This window comes from Papaver somniferum, unplaced genomic scaffold (assembly GCF_003573695.1).
Source record: "Papaver somniferum cultivar HN1 unplaced genomic scaffold, ASM357369v1 unplaced-scaffold_21, whole genome shotgun sequence".
Lineage (NCBI taxonomy): Eukaryota > Viridiplantae > Streptophyta > Magnoliopsida > Ranunculales > Papaveraceae > Papaver > Papaver somniferum.
Window position 1 is genome coordinate 5,013,968 of NW_020631041.1, and position 20,295 is coordinate 5,034,262.

The 20,295-nt window shown below is 36.4% G+C and overlaps 3 protein-coding genes across 8 annotated transcripts; 1 reads left to right on the forward strand and 2 right to left on the reverse strand.

Moving 5' to 3' along the window:
* Positions 1-8,138: 8,138 nt before the first annotated feature.
* Positions 8,139-12,136, forward strand: LOC113339827 (pentatricopeptide repeat-containing protein At1g63080, mitochondrial-like). 5 transcript variants are annotated; one of them, XM_026585053.1, is made up of 3 exons: positions 8,139-9,990; positions 10,742-11,504; positions 11,717-12,136. In XM_026585053.1, the coding sequence occupies exon 1, from the start codon at positions 8,216-8,218 to the stop codon at positions 9,926-9,928; it is 1,713 nt and encodes a 570-aa protein (XP_026440838.1). In that variant the 5' UTR covers positions 8,139-8,215; the 3' UTR covers positions 9,929-9,990; positions 10,742-11,504; positions 11,717-12,136. The 5 variants fall into 5 exon arrangements, with proteins under 5 accessions (XP_026440838.1, XP_026440837.1, XP_026440836.1 ...); XM_026585052.1 differs by having other exon boundaries at positions 10,742-10,873; positions 10,956-12,136; XM_026585051.1 differs by having other exon boundaries at positions 10,742-12,136.
* On the reverse strand, positions 12,135-14,742 carry LOC113339829 (tRNA 2'-phosphotransferase 1-like). Of its 2 annotated transcripts, XM_026585058.1 has the most exons (8): positions 14,607-14,742; positions 13,987-14,217; positions 13,677-13,815; positions 13,399-13,488; positions 13,147-13,201; positions 12,923-13,045; positions 12,768-12,827; positions 12,520-12,660 (listed from the first exon to the last, which is right to left on the reverse strand). In XM_026585058.1, the coding sequence occupies exons 2-7, from the start codon at positions 14,085-14,087 to the stop codon at positions 12,817-12,819; spliced, it is 519 nt and encodes a 172-aa protein (XP_026440843.1). In that variant the 5' UTR covers positions 14,088-14,217; positions 14,607-14,742; the 3' UTR covers positions 12,520-12,660; positions 12,768-12,816. The 2 variants fall into 2 exon arrangements, with proteins under 2 accessions (XP_026440842.1, XP_026440843.1); XM_026585057.1 differs by lacking the exon at positions 12,768-12,827 and having other exon boundaries at positions 12,135-12,660.
* A 130-nt stretch (positions 14,743-14,872) lies between these two features.
* LOC113339828 (mitochondrial adenine nucleotide transporter ADNT1-like) lies at positions 14,873-18,006 on the reverse strand. Its single transcript, XM_026585056.1, has 8 exons — positions 17,770-18,006; positions 17,385-17,433; positions 17,125-17,288; positions 16,964-17,001; positions 16,698-16,810; positions 15,913-16,026; positions 15,406-15,753; positions 14,873-15,285 (listed from the first exon to the last, which is right to left on the reverse strand). Exons 1-8 carry the CDS (start codon positions 17,922-17,924, stop codon positions 15,202-15,204), a joined length of 1,065 nt encoding a protein of 354 aa, XP_026440841.1. The 5' UTR covers positions 17,925-18,006; the 3' UTR covers positions 14,873-15,201.
* Between the last annotated feature and the right edge of the window lie 2,289 nt (positions 18,007-20,295).

A 20,295-nucleotide genomic window follows, 5' to 3' on the forward strand; every position in this document is an offset into this window, starting at 1 on the left:
TGAAATAAAACAACGATGAACCAAATGACAACAAGAATTAATTTCAAAGAGATCGATGGTATAAAACTTTCATATTTACGACATATCATGATACATTACTCTTGTGAATAATAATCTCTACAAATAAAAAAAATGGTACAATAAGACCTCTTCAACAGGTTCATAAGACCCCATACAAACAAAATAATAAAAAGGCACAATAAGTCCCCTTCACCGGGCGAAATAAGACCTTATATAAAAGGGAGAAATAAGACATTTCTCAACAAGACGTAATAAAACCTAACAAACAAAAAAAGAAAAAAGAAAAATAAGACTCCTTCAACGGGCACAATAATACCAAAATGTGAAAAATAAGATCTTTTCAACAGGCAAGTAAGACCTCACTAGGAGGCTAAGACTCCAAAAATATTTAAAACCTCTAATTAGGGAGGCTAGGTACCAATCTTTGGCATGCACCCTAGTTCGCACATTACGCGAGAGGCAAACTACATAATCCCTTAAGCACGTCATATTGGGAAAACCCTATAGATATTACAGGAGGCACATGAACTAAGTCATGTACGTCGGATACCACCAAGAAAACTGAAAATGTGGGGGTCGAACAACCACACCAAATATTTTGATTAGCAATATGGACTAACTCCAATATACTTTCTAGAGAATCAATTGGACAGTCAGACTCAATCTAGAGTAAAGTATATTAAAGAGTACAATATCTCTATCTCTCGATTTAATTCTTACTCAAGCAAATGGAAATGTGCGAGTCTTGATTAAATACAAGAGAAATAACTTGGATGGTACCAAAGACCAATATCCAAGTGTCAATCATTTTAAATCAACAACCAAAGGTTGGATATTCTAATTGATTGATCTAACGCACAACCTGTTATATATCAATTATATAAAAAAATATAATGCGGAATAGAAATAACAAAGACACCAGAATTTTGTTAACGAGGAAACCGCAAATGCAGAAAAACCCCGGGACCTAGTCAATATTGAACACCACACTGTATTAAGACGCCACATACACTAGCCTACTACAACATAACTTCGGTCTGGACTGTAGTTGAACCCTAATCAATCTCACACTGATTCAAGGTACAGTTGCGCTCCTTACGTATCTGATCCCAGCAGGATGCTACGCACTTGATTCCATTAGCTGATCTCACCCACAACCAAGAGTTGCTACAACCCAAAGTCGAAGACTCTAATAAACAAATCTGTATCACACAGAAAAGTATACAATAATAGATAAATTTGTCTCCCACAGATAAACCTATGAGTTTGTTCCATCTTTTGATGGAAATCAAGGTGAACAGGAACCAGTTGATAACCCAGACTTATATTCCCGAAGAACAGCCTAGAATTATCAATCACCTCACAATAATCTTAATCGTATGGTAGCGAAACAAGATATTGCGGAATCACAAACGATGAGACGAAAATGTTTGTGATTTCTTTTATCTTGCCTATGGGAGATATAAAATCTCGAGCCAATCTTACAATTGTACTCTTACGATAGAAACATCAAGATCATATCACTAAACTACAAGAGAAGTAGTTCGGTCTGGCTTCACAATCCCTATGAAGTCTTTAAGTCGTTAACCTACAGGATCTTGAGAACAAACCTAAGGTTAAAGGAGAATCGACTCTAGCTAACACAACTAGTATCACATAGGAGGTGTGGGGATTAGGTTTCCCAGTTGTTAGAGTTCTCCTTTATATAATTCTCAAATCAGGGTTTGTTATCAATGTTAGCTTAGTAACAAAGCATTCAATATCCATCGTTAGATGAAAAACCTGATTCAACCAAGCTAATATATTTGAACCGTTAGATCGAAACTTAGCTTGTTACACACAAATGAAATGTATTTCATTTAGGTTTAAGTAACCGTACCTAAACGTGTACACTTAGTTGGTTCAACAATAGTTAGCCAATGGTTAGCCGTATGAGCACTTTCATATCAAACGTATTCATCTTTGTCACAACTAGTTCAAATGACTTCAAAAGAACTAGTTAAAGAGTTGTTCAATTGCTTAGGTCTTTATACATAGACACAATTAAAACAAAATGAGTTTGATTAATTTGATTCAATTTATGAACATTATAGCCACGGTTTGCAAAGATTGCATTCCTTATAATTTATTTTTTTAAGTTCATGAACTACCGATTTGAGAAATAACCAACTTAGGTATGCGTACGGGAATGCGTACTTAACTAACCGGATTGAGTTGGTTTTTAGTTTCCAAACTCAGCAGAATTTTACGGGTAGAAAAAGTTCTGCCAGTATGTGTACGGGTACTGTTATGCAGTTTGTAAACTTACAAACTCAGCAGATTTTCACGGACGTGAACTTCCGCCAGTATGTGTACGGGTACGCATGCTTAACCTGTCTCCTTTACCAATTCCGTATAGACACATACCCATACACTTGGTTTCTGGTTTATGGATTTAAACACTAATGTGTGAACACACTATACATGATTATATCCATAGATGGTTACATTATCTCAACTCTACATTTCAATCATTGAAACATTCTTAGAGGATGTTATATAGTTGTTATTCACAAACTATTTTTCATCAAAGAAATTTACAAGAAATTGAAATGTCATCATGAATTTCGTTACGGGTAAAGATGAAATTGGTTAAAGAGAAAGCTTACCAACACATATTTCGAGAAATAGATGGGCGAGATAAACTCTGCTCGAAATAGCAAATGTGTATGTGTGAAAACTACATACTTATACGACTTTTGTCTCAAAAGTAGGAGATAGAGTAGATAAACTTTTGAGTGATAGATAAGTTCAAGTCTCCACATACCTTTTAGTCGGATGAAGTTTCACTGGTTCCTTGAGTAGTTCTTCGTCTTTGTATGATATCATCGACGTGGAGTCTGGAGCTCAACTACACTTAACTATCCTAGTCCGAGACTTAGATATAATTAGACTAGAAATCAAGACATATAGTTTTGACAACTAAATTTGACAAACAAGCTTGAGATAGCAACGCTTGATAGTTCGACCGAGCAGTGCTCTAACAAAAACAACCTTGTGAAAATACTTCTGGGAAGGGGTGCAGAAATAAATAAGGACGCCGAGGTACATGATTGAGCTATGAGTGCCCGGGGCGTCTGGAACGTCTCTGGTTATTAATTACCAGTTAGAAAATTCTTGATACGATATATCTTTTCCTAAATAAACCCCTTAGGGTGTGATCTTGTAACTGTAGACCTATCGGCGAAGGGATAAGGGGTCACGGTAAAAAAATGATTGTCGGGAAGAGCTCATTTGTATCAGTTAGGGGTACACTTCCTTAAAGGGGAAATTATGGGGAACATAAAGGGACGACACCTTCCTTATGGAGATGAGTGATCATACAAGGAAATATCGATGAACTACTGCTCACGGAAGTATTTAGTCCCATGATGTTGACGCCAAATAAAAACATTATGAGGAAAAAAAAGATAAGATGAGATCAATGGATTATTGCATAGGCGCCTGCGATTTCGTCTCCCAAAGAAAATAATGAAAACATGAAACCCCAAAAGGCTTACAAATAAGACCTATAAAATGGGTAAACGAGGCGAAATAAGACCTTAACTAGGAGGCACAATAAGATCTCGCCGGGGAAAACATTAAAGAGAATTGTTCTCTCTAAGATAAGTATTATAAAACTTCAAGAAAAAAAAACTTTGAATGCAAAATGCTATTACTATGGTCATACTGTTGTCATCTTATTCAAATTAACAATGAAGTTACAAACTATAAGACATCGAAGAAAGATAAAAGTTAAGCTCTAAGACCTCAAAATAAAATAATAAGACCTCATGAAGGAAAAAAGAAGAAACAGGACCTCAATGGGCGCGAAGAAAAATGAAAGGGAATATGTTCGCCAAAGCAAGATGAATAAAATTCCTCGCCGAGGCATGAAGATCCAATAAAGAGACTTGCTCCTCAAAACTAAGTATTATTAAATTTCAAGAAAAATTCTAATGAATGCGAAATACTTATATTATTTACAAAGCAAATCTAGCAATTTATTAACATTTGAGAAGATATCCATATTATCCCGATTACATTATTAATATGCTATACATACTAATAACGTAGGAAGCGATGCAATACATGATTTAAAATTGAACGAGGATATACGTAAAGCGAATCAGTATTAGATGCAATAACCACAAATAGAAAAATGAACATACGTAGAGCAATGGCCGTGTGAAGAGTTATGAACGTGCGAAGAACAAAGACTAAGCGACGAAGAATTATAATAATTCGAAGTAATATCCAGTTTTTTGTAACACAATGAGCTAAGAAACGCCCACACAATCTAGATGTGTCAGTTTGTCAATTAATTTCAATACTTTCCATTATTTATTTTTCATATACTTTGTACTTGTTAACACCATAACTTAGTAAGTTGTGGTACTTCCGCTTGGCATTCACAAATTAATACTTTTGGGAGTCAAGGATTGATGCTTCTAATTATTGATACTTCTCATCCAATAATTCTTATTTTATTATTTATACTTTGGTAATGGATACTACTTATATTATGTACATCAAAAATTGATACTTCATATATTTCGAAATTCTTATTATTCATACTTCCTGAAAACTACGCTTTACATCGATCAAAATTACTTTGAGTTCGAAACGAGAAGATTATTAACGAGAAATACTTCCTATACTTCTTAGGAATACTTAATAGTTGTTGGAATTCTTATTACATGGATATTCTTATAATTTAGCATACTTTTACGGATACTTCTTATCTTGCATGATTCAGTGGAAGGTATTTCGTTAATACTTCGATACTTCGTAGTGAGGCATCAAGCATGGAAGAGGCAGAGGCAAAATATTACTTTTGCTTCAGATATATATAGTTCATTCATAACCCAAAGCAAAAGGATGCACACATACACATGAAGTGCATATTAAACTTTGTATAAAAGTTTTCAGAATTTACCCTTTTCTTGTTTTTGTTTTGCAGAATAATGTAGCTAAACGAAGCAAAAACGAATCAATATTATGCGAAAATCTGGGGAAAAATGAATAGAGTGACATTAATGAAGAAATAAACCAATCTCTCGCTCAATTCCTTCGCAGCAACGAATTAAAGCCAATATACCATTAAATGGGAACAAAAGCTACAACTGATGTAAGACAAGAGTGAGAAGCGATACCATCAACTCATAATCAATAAAAACATCAATACCACGATATCATCACCAAATGTCAAACCAGCATTTGCAACCAACCTCGCACACGTACGAAGAAAGGGGAACTTGGAAGAAAATTATCAACACCAATTACCACGATCAAAACTTGCGAAGAAGAAACTTGGTTGATTCGTTAGTGAAAACATCTCGCTCACACCACCCTTCGTCAAAAATTCTTCCCTCGTATCTAAAGAACAAAGGAAAGTATGTAATACAATTTTTTTTTTGTTCTTCACCTTATTGGTCAAAATAGTCTCATAAGAAGATGCTCGCTGGCGAATAACAAGAATCCTCAACAACAATAGAGTATGTGAAGCAGAAGTTATCTCGCTGAAATCACACACATCGACTCATTATATCTCCAACATCAACAATCTACGAAACATCATTTTTACAAATTCGAACATGCTCAAGCCAAAAAAAATCCCCAAAACATCAATCCCATCAAAGCTTCAAGTCACTTAAAATCAACAACCAAGCATGCGATCCAATAAGTATAATTCTCACATAAGTTCAACACTACCTAAACCACTCTAGCATGAAGTATACTGGGGCCAAAACGAAAAAAATGAATCATTCCCACAAGAACTTGTGATCACCAATCATTGGGTCAACAAAAAGCTTCAGAACTTCACAAAAGAATAGGGGCAAGTATATACTTTGAAACAAGATGTATTCTGTCGCTCAGTTCCTTCATCAACGAAGATCAAAGTTCACAAAGCTCGCAATCATCCACTCCAGCACCACGCGTCTTGCTCCAAGAACTACACCAAAACGGACTTTTTCCTGAAGGATCACTCTTCAAGCAATACTCAATAAAAAAGGAAAAATGTGAGTGAAAAGTGTGACTCGACACGTGGCGCCATGTGAGATCCGAAACAACTTAGTGTTATAGGAAGGACCACATTTTGCCTTAGCCTAGTTTACGTAGTTTGTAAGCAAATGATGTAAATGTAATTTTCTCTCCTAACTACCCTAGTACTCAAAGAAAGAGATTATGAGAGAGAAAGATATACTTATTCTTATCTTCTTCTTCCACCATCACTTTAGGACTAGAGTTTCAACCAAAAACTCATTAATTGAGGCCAGATGTAAACTCAATAATCATAGTGAAACAACCAATTGATGTAGATCCCATTATGGATAGAACCATGTAAATCCAGTATCAATCTTTACATTCTAACACTTATATTTTATATTTTGATGATGAATGATGTTTAGATCTAGGAATTTTTCATTAGGGTAGTTTGTAGGATTTCCTGCATCTGCACAGAATGTAATTTGATAAGAAAGCTTTTCTAGAATTAATCTAGGTTAATCTGAAAAAATTCCAAACTGAAACCAATCTTCTTCCTTCTCCTCTTATACTGAATAATGATTCATCTAAGAAGACTGGTCCCATAAATCAGGATCTTTTAATTTACTAACTCAAACCCAACTTGGGGACTAAGTAAAATCGTGACTCAAACAAAAAAAATACAAACGGTATGACAAACAGCTGACTCATACGGAGTGATGAGCTGAGTTAGATCCATACGCCGTGCCGAGTTAGTAAAAGCCAAACACTTTTTTAGATTGCTAGATTAGTCACATCAAGGCGAGTCGGTTGAATCACGAAAAAAACCCCATAAATATGGAGTTGCATATTGAAAATCAGAGCTAAAACCGATCTTCTTCCTTTTCGCTAATAAGAAAGGTAATATCAAATCACCATCATCCATTGCTGCCTCTTGCTCATCTATTTCTTCTAAGCAGTAATAAAAATTATGGTTCGAAGACATCCTATCCTTTAAAAAATGAAGTGATTAATCAATACAAGTTCGGAAAATCAAGAAACTAGATGATGCTTTGGTTTACTTTGATAAATTGGTTGCAATGAACAATGATCACCTACCTTCAAAATTTACATCCTTTCATCTATTAAGTTCACCATACTAAAGTAAATCTTAAGTGCGGAAGATATTCACTAAAACCTAATTCTTAAGTGGTACAAAATCAACTTTTGATGCAAAATCAAAAATTTGTACAAAAAATAAGTGTTGATAGTGATTGATGGGTAGAGATGGTGTAGAAGAAGGTGGCGTGAAAGAGATGGGTAGAGTTACCTTAGTTGTGTTTTTTTATTTGGTTTAGTTATCGGGATAGTTTTTCTTTTCTTGGTGTAAATAAAAAGTCAATAAGTAGTGTTTAGGATATATTAAAACATATGAGGGTGGTAAATAGGATAAGTAGTGATGCTAAATAATACGGGTAACAAATAGAGAAAGTGTAGGTGGCAAATAGGTTTAACCATTACAAAAAATTCCAAATTGAAACGAATGTTCTTCCTTTTGCTCCTAAATTGAATAATGATTCATTTAAGAAGATTAGTCCCATCAATCAGGGGCATTTAGTTAACCGACTCAGACAGAACTGACTCGGAGTTAACATCATGTTTGTTGTTGGCCGACTCGGCCCAGTCAGATGCCAGATTTTATTTTTATTTTAATTGAGTCTGAGGTAGATCTGACTCGCGGTCTGTGTCAAATCCAAACCCTTATTCGGACCTGTTTGAGTCAGGTAATAAAAACTCCTGATTCATGGGAGCAAACCACTGACTTATTTTTGAGTCAAATGAGTTTGATCTGACTCAAAAAACAAATATACTGAATCAGAACCAGATATCATGCGACTCTCCAGACGAGTAAGGATAAAATAAACAAGGTGTAAGTCCAAGTTAGATTGCCAGTTGGATATGACTTAAACTAGAAAAAAAACAAACGGTCTCTCACCTGAATACGGAGTTAGAAACTGAGGTAGATCCATACGCCCTAGTCAGCAAAAGCCAAACACATTGTCAGATTAGTCGGATCAACGCGAGTCGGTTGAATCACGCAACAACAACAAAAAAAAATAATAATAAAAAAAAAATCCCGTAAATATGGAGTTGCATATTGAAAATCCGAACTGAATCCGATTTTTTTCTTTTTCCTTTAAAACACAGTATGATTCCTCTAATAAGAAAGGTAATCTCAAATCGCCATCCTCCATTGCTGCCTCCTCCTCATCTGTTTCTTCTTCTAAGTAATAGAAGTTATGGTTCGAAAATATCCCATCCTTTAGAAATTGAAGTGTTTAATGAATGCAAGTCTGGGAAAATCAGGAAACTGGACGATGCTTTGGTTTACTTTGATAAATTGGTTGCAATGAACAATGATGAGCTGCCATCAAAAATTTCAAAATCCACAACCTTTCGTCTATTAAGTTCACTATACAAAAGTGAATCTTATTCAGATGTAATCACTTTGTATAGGAAAATAAACGGTCTTGGAAAATTCCAACCTTGTTTCTTTACACTCAACATTCTGATTAACTGTTGTTGTCGATTGAAGAAAGCTGATCATGGGTTCAGCTTGATTGGTGGTATGCTCAAGAGGGGTTATGATCCTAACATCGTTACATTCACTAGTTTGATCAATGGGTTTTGTTTGCAGGGGAAGATTCAGTCTGCGGTTGATCTGTTTGATAAAATGATTGAAAGAGGAGTTCAACCGAATACGATAACATGTGGTGTAATGATCACTGGGCTTTGTAGAGTTGGTGAATTAGACCGTGCTCTTGAATTGCTGAGGAACATGGATGAATGGAATTGCGGAGCTAATAGTATTTCTTATAGTGTGATCATAGAGAACCTATGCAAAAAAGGTTTGGTTGATGAGGCTATGAGTCTGTATTCCAAAATGATGAATGATTCGAAAATTGTACCAAATGTCTTTGTTTATACTTCTCTGATTAACGGGCTATGTGGTGCTGATAGGTTAAGTGAAGCAATCAGACTCTTCGATAGCATGTCTAGACGAGGAGTTAATGCGAATTCATATACTTATAATTCGCTAATTCATGGGCTTTGCAATTCTGACAGGTTAAATGAAGCAGTTAGATTCTTCAATAGCATGTCTGTACGAGGAGTTTCTGCGGATTTATATACTTATAGTTCTCTGATAAATGGATTCTGCAGGAGTGGGTTGTGGAAGAAAGCAATAAGATATTTTGATAAAATGGTGGGGAGTGGGATTTTTCCCGACGTAGTCACTTATACTTCCATGATGCGTGGTTTGTGTTTGACAGGTATGCTAGAGGAGGCACATAGATTGTTTGATTCGATGGCGGACAAGGGCTTGGAACAAAATGTTTACAGCTTCACTGTGTTGATTAATGCGTATTGCAAGAGGTCTAGGTTGGACGAAGCTATTCAACTGCTCAAGAAAATGCAAAAGAAGGGATTCGAACCCAACCAAGTTACGTATAGTGCACTGATAGATGGACTATGCAAGGCCGGAGACGTTACAACGGCACAGAGCATGTTAATTGAGATGCAAACTTATGGGGTATCTCCAGATATAGTTACATATAATGCACTTGTGAAAGGGTTATGCATAGCTGGAAACATTGAGGAGGCAAGACAATTGTTTTCTGAAATCCCAAACAAAGGATTAGTGGCGGACGTTGTAACATATAATGCTATGATCAAAGGCATGTGCAAACAAGGGATATTTACTGAAGCCGAAAAACTGATCATTGAAATGAAAAATAAAGGTTGTCTACCAGATGCCACTACGTATGGTACCATAGTTAAAGGTTATCTTGAGTCAAATAATGTTACAAAAGCAGCAGAATTCACCAAAGAAATGGGAGGAACAAGTGACTATATCAGCTGAAATTGCTCAGACTGGCTGGAAAAAGCACTTGCAACACTGTAAAAAATTTGCGAAACATAATAGTAAGTCAACATCATAAAGCTGAATCAAATTCTTTACAATTGTTTTCTCAAGTTTTTCAATAATTCAGATTTCTGCAATCCATGATCTTTTGTCTGCTGCATAACACATTATACTTGTAGAGACACATGAAAGGAAAATTGTGAAATGGAATTGCAGTCCTTGAATCAATGAACACTACTGACCAAATCATGACTGCAGTCTGCAGTTCTATTTCACCATATACCTATCCATCTCTATATGCAACACTGCGATTAACCAAGAACAGGTTAATTAGGCACAAAATTCTGCAGAGGCAAGTTTCAGTATGACCAAAATTCTGCAGAGGCTAGTTTTAGGAAACAAGTAATCTCTGCCTAATAAGACTGGCGAATTTTTTTCTTTTTTTTTTCCTTTTTTTTTTATACTGACTGCAACAAAATATCATATTTTGCATTTCTCCTATTCAATTATAATAATTGCACCAAGAATGAGAAGTCATAAATATGATCATACAGTTTTTTGTTTTTGATTTTTACCACACTGACATACTGGAAAGAAGAGACACTAAGAAAACATAACACTATGACCTTCTTTTAAGTAAGAAGCTTATTTCTTTCTTTCTCAGTGAAATGTAAAATAGTTATTCATCTACAATTTCCTTTCCGAGCTTCGCTTTTCGTCTACAAGAAAATAGAGCATATTTGAAGTTAGCAGATTTCCTTTCCTCAATCTCCCTCCATTGAGTTCATCAATCTGATATTCTCATCTCAGACTCCAAGAATGTCCTTTACCATCTCATGTCACAAATGCAATAGCCATGGATGGAACCACTAACTACTGCAATGAACAGTGCGTCCGTCTTGAGGAAATCGCTTCAGAGGAATCAGAGAACTCCTCAAGTCGGTGTGTATTGTTCTCCTTGTTAGATTCTTATCGGTTGATACAATTTCATCATTCAATATTTTTACAAGGTATCATGTTTCAGAAATTGCTTTAGGTGAAGAAATAAGTATCTGCAAGACAACTGGGTAAAACTGGAGGACCAGAAACTGGACAGACCTCCACTCATTAATCACTATTCTCATGAATGGGAAGAAACTGCTTTGGCAGAGGCAGAGCTCTTTAATCCTTCTCTACTTGGAGAAATTTTACAGATTAGAATACCATGTGCAGGGATTATACTCTCAGATAGTCACTAACTCTGGCAGTTTTTCAACCAGATCAACTTATATAGCTTTGCTGCAGGGACAGTGTATTGCTACCCCTCAAGAGCAAAAACAATGGCTTAGGCTTTGGCATTCAAAAACACATCTGTTCAAATTAGGCATTATTTCTGATGAGCTTTGTCCTTCATGTGGTTTGGCAGCTGAAACTTTTAATCACTTGTTTTATCATTTTTCAATTTGCTAGAGCTATCTGGTTTGGCTTTTATCCTCAGGCTCTCTCTAATATTTCTGATTTTCATTGTCTTAGAGAATGGATGCTTAATTGGAAACAAACTTCTGAAATGCTTGAAACTCAAAAAATATTTGTGGTAATTCTTTGGCAGGTTTGGAAAACCAGATGTAGAGCTAGTCTTGACAACTTGCAACAATGTTCTGCGATTCCTAAAATCAAAATTCAAATCAAAATTCATAAGTTTTCTTTTGAATTATGTCTGAATAAGCGTTCTTTAAATTCTTCTATCTTAAGCTAATAATCTTATGTTTGTTGATGCATCTCTAAAGAAAAACTCCACTCTTGCAGGATGTGGCATTGTCCATACTTTTGCAGCAGGCAGATGTTGGCCAACAAATGCAGATTCAGTAATTGAAGCAGAAGCAAAGGCTCTTTTGATGGCTATTGAACGGCCAGATCAGCAACATCCAGAAATGTTATCTTTGTTTCAGATAACCAATCTCTAGTGCAATCAATGGAGCATCTTCAAATATGCACTGGACAAAATTTTCTCATGTAAATGTTTGTAAATTCCGCTTTACTGCTTTTCAGAAAACTCTTGGCAAATATTTTTTTAGAAACTTTAATAGAGCAGCTGATGCTTTTGCAAAGCTAGCTGAGAAGTGAGAAGTCTAATGTAACTCGGGAATGGGGTTCTTATCTTCCCTATCTCATCTCAGTAAACTTTTTCCCTATTGTAAATTCTAGTCTGTTTAATATAATCGGCTTTCTTTCAAATTTTCTTTTTTCAATTCATTTAATTAGTTCAAAATACATAAAGAGAGGGTAATTTCTTAGCTGCAACAATTTGGCAGGGGGTAAATGAAGCAACGCTTCAGTGGCTTGTGACTTGTGGCCTAGCTGGCTCGTTATCACTGCAACTTTTCCATTGCTAGTTTTATAGAACATGTGTACTTTGCAGAACAAGCAGATGTACGGAATGTTTGAAAAGAGAAATAACCATTAAACCAGTCGCCTAATAAGACTGGTGGAGCGCTTTCAGTTGCAGCATCATGTCTCTACTATTTTGCTTTTGGACTACAAAATTAGAGACTGTCGAAGTCGGACAGATTTCCATCCCTCAAATACTCCTCCAGTGAGTCCATCCTAGTTGTTCCTAGCTTCAAACTAGAAGGGTACTAGCTGTCGATGTGGCCATGTTTCAATCTTCTCAATGTATTTAACAGCTACAACACCGTTGAAACCTTCCGTCAAAATCACCTTGTTTTCTGATATATAAAGTTTCATTCCGTCTGAAACCAAAGAGGAAAGCACAAGCATGATTAACTGATCCATCTCATTAGAAAAATCGAGTTAAGTTTATACATGAAATGTAAAAAGCAAAACACAAGTAGAGTACCTCTCAAAGCCTTTTTTTTAACATCTAGGAAAATCAAGAGATTAACATCTCACCGGATTCCTGGTAAAAACAGACTATTCAAAAATTCACATATTGCAACCAAGTTAAGATTCACCGACTTCTAGCAGGTGAAATGGATGAAACCAAAACCATACCACTAATTACTTCTCCATCTGTTGGCAAAGCACTTGAAAAGTGAACATGCAACCTTTTCATGCGTTTAAGACCGGTATTCAAAATTGACTCGAGATTCTTTGTATAGGTTCCATGCACACAAACTGCACAAATTGTTTAGAAGAAAAATCATTTGACTGACAAAAACCTAACTCCAAAAACTGATTGACAAAATAAGCATTAATCACCCATTTAGGATCTCTACCTGGAGCTTCTTCAGCTGAAAGAATGGGTTTTAGTAAGTTATCAGATTCAATTGTCTGAAATGAAACATAAAAGATAAAACATACGTCAAATTTTGAGACGAACAGCATTCAAGTTTAACTCAAATGTGTTCAACCGACGTCATACTCTCAGCAGATCACTCTGCTCTAAGAAATTCAATACTGATTACAGCTTACAAGCCATTAGCATCCTGACATTCATAATCCCACCCATTAAGTTAATATCTAGTTACCTTTATAGAGTGCCCTTGGTTTGCCCGTATCAACAGCTCCCCGTTCTCTTCCAAGAGGCCGAAACGCTGCTTATTATCCTTCCTGACTGCCTGAATGATGATATAGCAATTACCAATGAATTCTCCTGAGTCAAATGTATTAAGGAGAGGGATTGAATAACAATTTAATTTCCAACAGAAATGACACCATCATTGCTCTTTTATATATGAAATCGAGCAACGAGTGCATAAACTTTAAAGAAGCATGAAATGGTAGAGAAGAGTCGATAAAATCTCACCTCTCTAATATCATCAATAGTGTGTGACTTCAACGGAATGTTGGCGAATGTTTTCAAATCTAAGTTCAATACATCATTCACTTTCACATAACCATCACTCCTCATATGCTCTAAAGCCATATGCCGCAGTACTCGTGACCTATATAAAGTTCAAAGAAGTTAATCCAGATAAAAAAGGACTTGTACCCAAATTCATAACATATAAATATAATGGAAGCTAATACCAAATGACATTGTCAATATCCTCATGGGAGTATGTATTTTATTTGAGTTATCTATTGAGATAAAGAGAGAGGAATGTGATACATACAAGAGTCTACCAAGAACATCAATTTTATCTCCTCCTCCTCTTCCATTTCCTCCACCATCACCACTTGGACCACCTGATCGCTGTTGCTGTCCATTTCTCATCTCCGTAACTCTACCACAACCTTCAAATCAAGAAAGCAGAACAGAAATGGATTCTTGTTATACCTTGGATTGGCAAGTGCAGGCACAAGTAAGTCCACTCTTATGAAGTGCTTTGCCGAGTCGCCTGGAACTGTATCAATAAAGAAATATGTTACCACCAAAGGCAGTTCCCTTCCAAACTCAACCTCCAGAAAAACACAAAACCCAGATAGTGCGATTATAAATTTAGGAGGACCCATTACTGTAAAACCTTGTATTAACACTTGACACTTGTCAATACCTCTTTAAAGTCTTAAAACTACAATCACTTTCAAGGCACTTCTTTGATGCATTTTATCAAACAGTTATTGAGCATTGTGTACAACTGTTAAGCTAAGCCCATCAAATCAGGTTAAATTTTAGAATTTATGAATCATAATCATAATCAGTGTATGACAATCTTTGTAGAAAACACTACATCGTAATGTGTATACTAATTGAAGGATTTAGTTTGCAAAAAAGAAACAATACAGAACTTACAAGTGGAAGTTCGAAAGATGCAAGCTTTGAAATGATTTGAGATAGGGAGAGGCAAGTTACTTAAGATGAAGGGAGGGGGAACAGAGAGCCAAGGCAAGTACTCTATTAAACAAGAAAATGAGGAAGACATAATTTGATAGTCACGGGAGGAATTCCTGGGTTTACCAAACAAGAACTCTGCTAAACAAGAAGAATGACTGAATATATGAACAGAGATAAGACCCGCGAAAACGTTTTTTTATTTCCAACTAGTGGCAACATCATCATATGCAAATTCACATATCGCATTTCTCTTATTCCAATTATAATGAGTGTGCACCAAGAATGAGAAGCCATAAATACGATAATACAATTTCTTTCGTTTTTATTTCTTGACACACTGAGATATAGCAAAGAAGACACACTCTAAAAAAACATAATACTACCACCACCCTCTAAGTAAGAAGCTTCTTTCTTTCTCAGTGAAAATATGTAAAATAGTTAAATCCATCTACAATTTCCATTTCGGGCCTTCTCTTTCCGCCTACAAAAAAATAGAGCATTGTTGAAGTCAGCAGATTTCCTTCCTTCCCTCAATCTTCCTCTACTGAGTTCATCAGTCTGATATTCTCATCTCAACTCCAAGAACATCCTTAACCAACTCATATGACACGAAGGCAATAGCTATGGATGGAACCACCTGCATTACAACGGATGATTTGTCAGATTCAGCTCCCTGCACGAACTAATAATGATTCAACCTAGTAGTCCTGCACAATTCATGTAAAATATATTGGTCGATGAAATATAGAATGCTGACCTTCACGGAATTAGGCACCAAGCCTTTATACAATGCCTTAAAACCCTCATTTCGAACTGTTTTACGGAATGCATCAACCATGCCTGTATATTCAAGTGAAGCTTTGCCGCTCCCCTCACCAGTGACAACTGATGAAGCATTGTGCCAACCCACCATCTGCATCCTACGACGAATGACGTCAAGAGGGTATGCAATTGTCTGGCCAACAGTTCCTGCAGCAGCTCCGCACATAAGCCTTGTGGTAATACCCAGCTCAGAGTTGTTGTCGACCAGTCCTAATGGCTTGGTCTCGATCAGCCATTCTTTCAAGGATTCATATACAGCAAAGTTCAAGCCGACATATGGAACCTATCAACACCAAACAAGAGTAAGACCAACGCAGCTTTGAACCATGCAATAAAGAATTACATGTGTCTGCTTGTTTTATAAATTTTTAGAAAGTCGGGACTTCAATAACAAAGACAAGCAGGTATTATATAACTATTTGAATACGAGTAACAGACTTACAACTCCAATTACAGAAGGAAGCCATCCTTTGTATAAAGCTCGTGGGCCTTCTTCTTTAAGGACAGTTGTTAGGGCGTGCGCAATTCCCCTGTACTGGGAAGGAGACTTGTCTGTCTGCATTTAGAAAGTAAATGAATAAGCATGGTCTCAAAGCAACATAAACTGGACAATGAAATAAGAACAATGACAAATCATGTCGTGGTCATCATTATGGCTGCAACAACAGGAAGGGAATATGGCTGCTATAAACAGTTCCTTTGCTCAGTTTTTATGGAGAATGTGTGCCCCATAAGACCACATTCACATTGTGGTCGGTATATGATAAGAAACGGTCGTTTCGTATCAGTATACCACAACTTTCACCCTACAATAGCTAATCTAAGGCATAGAGGCATGGATGTAGGTAATGCAGGTTGCAGGTTTTGTAGTGAGATCGCTGAAAGCAATGTCCACCAATTACCACACTGTCAGCATGCCAGAGACAGTTAAAAAGGTCTTCAGGAGCTCATTGCTGCAAGGGAACACTCAGTATTGGGTCGAGGTAATTTGGTAATGATCTCTGTCTTGTAATTGACAACAGCTTATTTTCTTATGGGTATGCCAGAGAAATATTGTACAACTTTATCAGGGTCTTCAGGATCTTATGGGTGCAAGGGAACACTCAGTAATTGGGTCGAGATAATTCAGCAATGATCTCTGACTTTTAGTTGACAACGGATTATTCTCTATTTCTACAATACAATTAACATTTTTCGTTCGAAAAAGAAGAAGAAAAGAAGGAATACCTGGACCGTAAGCCTCCCCCGCACCAAGTCCATTGGGTAAGTTGCTGACATGGCAATTATTCCAGCACACGCTCCAGCTCCTAGTCGTAGCAGAGGGGTAAGTTGCGCATCCTCTGCAAAATTTTACCAAAAGAAGGTAAGATTTTTAAATGCTATTGTAACTTTATCAGGCAGCAATCTTAAAACTTACCAAACATGTATCCATTATAACCATCAACGTTGTAAACATGCTTATAGTGAAGATAACATTGCAGGGATTTTCATACCATTGCCTGGTTGTTGACGATAAAGCCATAAAATACCCCTGTCACAATAAAAGGGATGCTAATTTTAGTAACGAGAATAGTATAATTCGAAGCAAGTGCACCAAACCCCTTCGCGCATTCAACTAAATTGCTACATTCTAAGATCAGAATAAGGGATCTACCTGGATGCCTGCTCATAACTAAAGAACTTGACTGCAGAATTGGGTACAATACGTGCACAGTTTGTACCATTGCCTTTAAATAGTCCTCTGAAACCCTCAGTGTTATAAATATACTTCAACCCTTGGATTGTTCCATTGTACTTTATACTGTGAGGATTTTGAACCTGGAGAAAATTCAACAATTCAAAGAACCAGCATTAATTTTAAAGATCACACAAACTTAAAAACACCACCTTGCACAAAGGGGTAACAAATTATACCTGCAGCAGAATTTTTAACCGCTCCAACGGCGCAACAGCAGTACGCGACCTACATTAGGTTACCACCAACCATCAATTTCCCCAATTTCAATCAGAATTACATCCTAATATAAAACCACATTCATCCTATTAAAACCCTAAGAATCAATCTGAATACCATTCATGATACAGTTACCAAGTTTCAATTTTGATCCATTAAATCCAATCAAAACAATAGTCAAAATAATTTCACAAAATACCCATGATCAGTCATAAAAAAAAAAAACTCAATTTTTTAATCAATCTAAATCAAGATTCAAACAAAACCCAGACCTAAAATCACAAAACCCAATCTTAAAAACAACAAAATTGAACAAATGAATCAAAAAACAGAGTTGGGTCTTACACTCCACCAGCAACACCACCAGCAATAAGAGATTTAGCAATACTGAAGATTGCAAGTTTAGGAGGAGCTGCTTCTTTAACAGTTTCAGTAGCAGCTAATTTAGCTTCTTCAGCTAAACTAACAATCCTTGATTTCCCAACTTCTTCAGATGCCATTTCTGATTTCCTCCTCTCTCAACAAATCACAAAACCCTAAAAATCTTTTCTTGAGAGAGAGAGAAATGTTTTTCAGAAGAAAATGAGGAATTTTGGATTTGTATTAAATCTGTCGTCCTTAATAGGAACACAGATTCTGTGATCTTGAAACGTGGATGATCTAACGGTGGTTGGAGTAAGGAGGATGGGTTTAGAATGACAACCTTAAAGAGGATTGTATTTTACGTTTTTGTGTTAATCTCATACGAGTATTTAGATTATAGTAGCCACAAAACATGTGCCATGACGATAAGCTTGTATCATTGGGCACTTTGGAAAATAAAACATTTTACCTACGTATATATAAAATAAAATAAGGAAAACTCCGGGCAACTAATATCGGCGGCCAGATATATGACAATCAATTCAGATCTTTGATCATACTCATTATTAATTCCAATGCTAGAGTCATTCCGTTCTTCGCCTTTAAGATTGCGATCCATCATGTCCCAAATCTAGACAAGTTACTATTGTTCCGGCTGTAGCAAGGTTAAAAAATAAACACTTTGTATCGTGTTACTTTGACACTCTACAGGGAGAAAAATTTACATGCATGGTGTTCGAGCAGTTTAGAACTAGCAACATCAAAAGAGTTCTTTTTTTCTTTTTTTTACACGTGTGTTATTTGTGCACAAACATTTAAGAACTAGCAGCATCGACCAGATCATGATCGATTATTGAGAAATATATGAACCATATTTCATCAGTCGAGATGATTCAGACAAATTTTTATTTATCAGGTGCTTTTATAGATATCAAAGAAACCAACCGAAGGTAAAATAATTCAGTGTGACGATGATGCTGCCAGATTAAAAAATGTTAAAATAGAATGCTAGAAAAAAGAAAAAGAATTTTGGATAAAGTAGAGTAGAGAGACAGTTTAGTGTACAGAGAATGGGCAGTACCTCTATCAGGATAAGACAAAGTGATGTTGATGGTTTGATTAAAAGGCTTCATTTTGGTAGGGGCAGCAGGAGTCGACAGAGGTGATGGTCTGGTCCAAACAAAAAGGGAAGTGCTTAGATTCTAATTAAAGCAATCAATCTCTTGGTGGCTGGATCCCATAAATTCTGAGTGGGATTGCAATAATATCACCTACAGAAGCTCATGAGAGTCATTTTTGAAGGTGATTCCCTCGAGGTTATCTCCATAATCTTGAATGAAGAAGCCCTGACGAAATTCTAAGAATACTCGCTCGAATTCACCAGACGAGATGATGCAAATGTTGCAGCTCACGAGCTGGCAAAGTTTGCTTCTTTTAGCACACATCCATGCTTTGGCGCGCGACTTAGGAATGTTGTAAAGCTATATTATTTGTAGGTCTTCCTGAAGTACGTGTATAGGTTTCGCGGATAAGCATTAGTTTGCAATGATGATGGATCTGGGTCTACACGCCCACATGCACACCTAAGTAGTTGAGCTTTAACTTTTGAAAGATTGCAATATATGGATAAGCGGCAATTGCAGGGTTGGAGTCCTCAAACTTTTTAGTCTTTTATTTTGTGGATGTGGTACGGCCACATATTTTGGGCCAGTAATTGCCTTAACATGTCTATAAATGTACATGTAAGGTGGCAATACATGGACAAGCTAAACACAAGTAGATAACCAAAATATTTTAGGCCAAACAAAATATTTTGAAACAAGCCATCATGCCATCAACTGAAACTCCTCGAGTCCTCGTCACTTCTAAACCATCTTTTCTTGATCTGCATCTTACTCCTCCCATATACAACAGCTACAACAGCGACATGAATCAGTGTGTCTCTAACGAGATCAACCTGGAAAAAGCATGCCAACATCGAGTTGAACTAATTAAACAATCACTGTCTAAGACATTAACTAGATACTACCCGTTGGCTGGAAGAATATTGAAAGAAGATAGCTTAGTTGTTGAAAGCAACAATGAGGGATTCGAGTATTTTGAATCCAGAGCAAGAAAAGTTCGACTCTATTAAGTTATCCAAACTCCCAAAATCATAACAGCATTCTTACAAGTTATCTTGCGATAGTTTGGCGTCTATACCATTTGACTATGGGTTCAAATCCAAGATGCTCTGTGGAATACACGTCAAAGTTTTCAAATGCGGTGGGATTGCTAAGGAGGAGAATTTTGACGTTTGTATTGAAGTTTACAACTTGAAGGATAAAGTCAAGCAAACGTGGGTTGAGGAGGAGCATGTTGATGTTTGTATCAAGTCTAATCCCACATGGTAAAGGAAAATGTTCCCCCTAGCACCAGACCTCTGCTTATTTTGCTTAGGCAGTGGCACTACACGTCCTACTCGCATCTTCAGTTTCTCGAATCAGATGTTACTTTACTGGTGCAACG

Coding starts and splice junctions, on each gene's coding strand:
- LOC113339827 (XM_026585051.1), top strand. CDS start 8,216: ATGATTCCTCTAATAAGAAAGGTAATCTCAAATCGCCATCCTCCATTG.
- LOC113339828 (XM_026585056.1), bottom strand. CDS start 17,924: ATGGCATCTGAAGAAGTTGGGAAATCAAGGATTGTTAGTTTAGCTGAA. Junction 17,002..17,124: donor AGTTATGAGCAGGCATCCAG/GTAGATCCCTTA, acceptor TTATTGTGACAG/GGGTATTTTATGGCTTTATC. Junction 16,027..16,697: donor GGGGGAGGCTTACGGTCCAG/GTATTCCTTCTT, acceptor TTCTAAATGCAG/ACAGACAAGTCTCCTTCCCA.
- LOC113339829 (XM_026585057.1), bottom strand. CDS start 14,087: ATGAGAAATGGACAGCAACAGCGATCAGGTGGTCCAAGTGGTGATGGT. Junction 13,816..13,986: donor GATGTTCTTGGTAGACTCTT/GTATGTATCACA, acceptor AACTTTATATAG/GTCACGAGTACTGCGGCATA. Junction 13,046..13,146: donor TTCAGCTGAAGAAGCTCCAG/GTAGAGATCCTA, acceptor CAATTTGTGCAG/TTTGTGTGCATGGAACCTAT.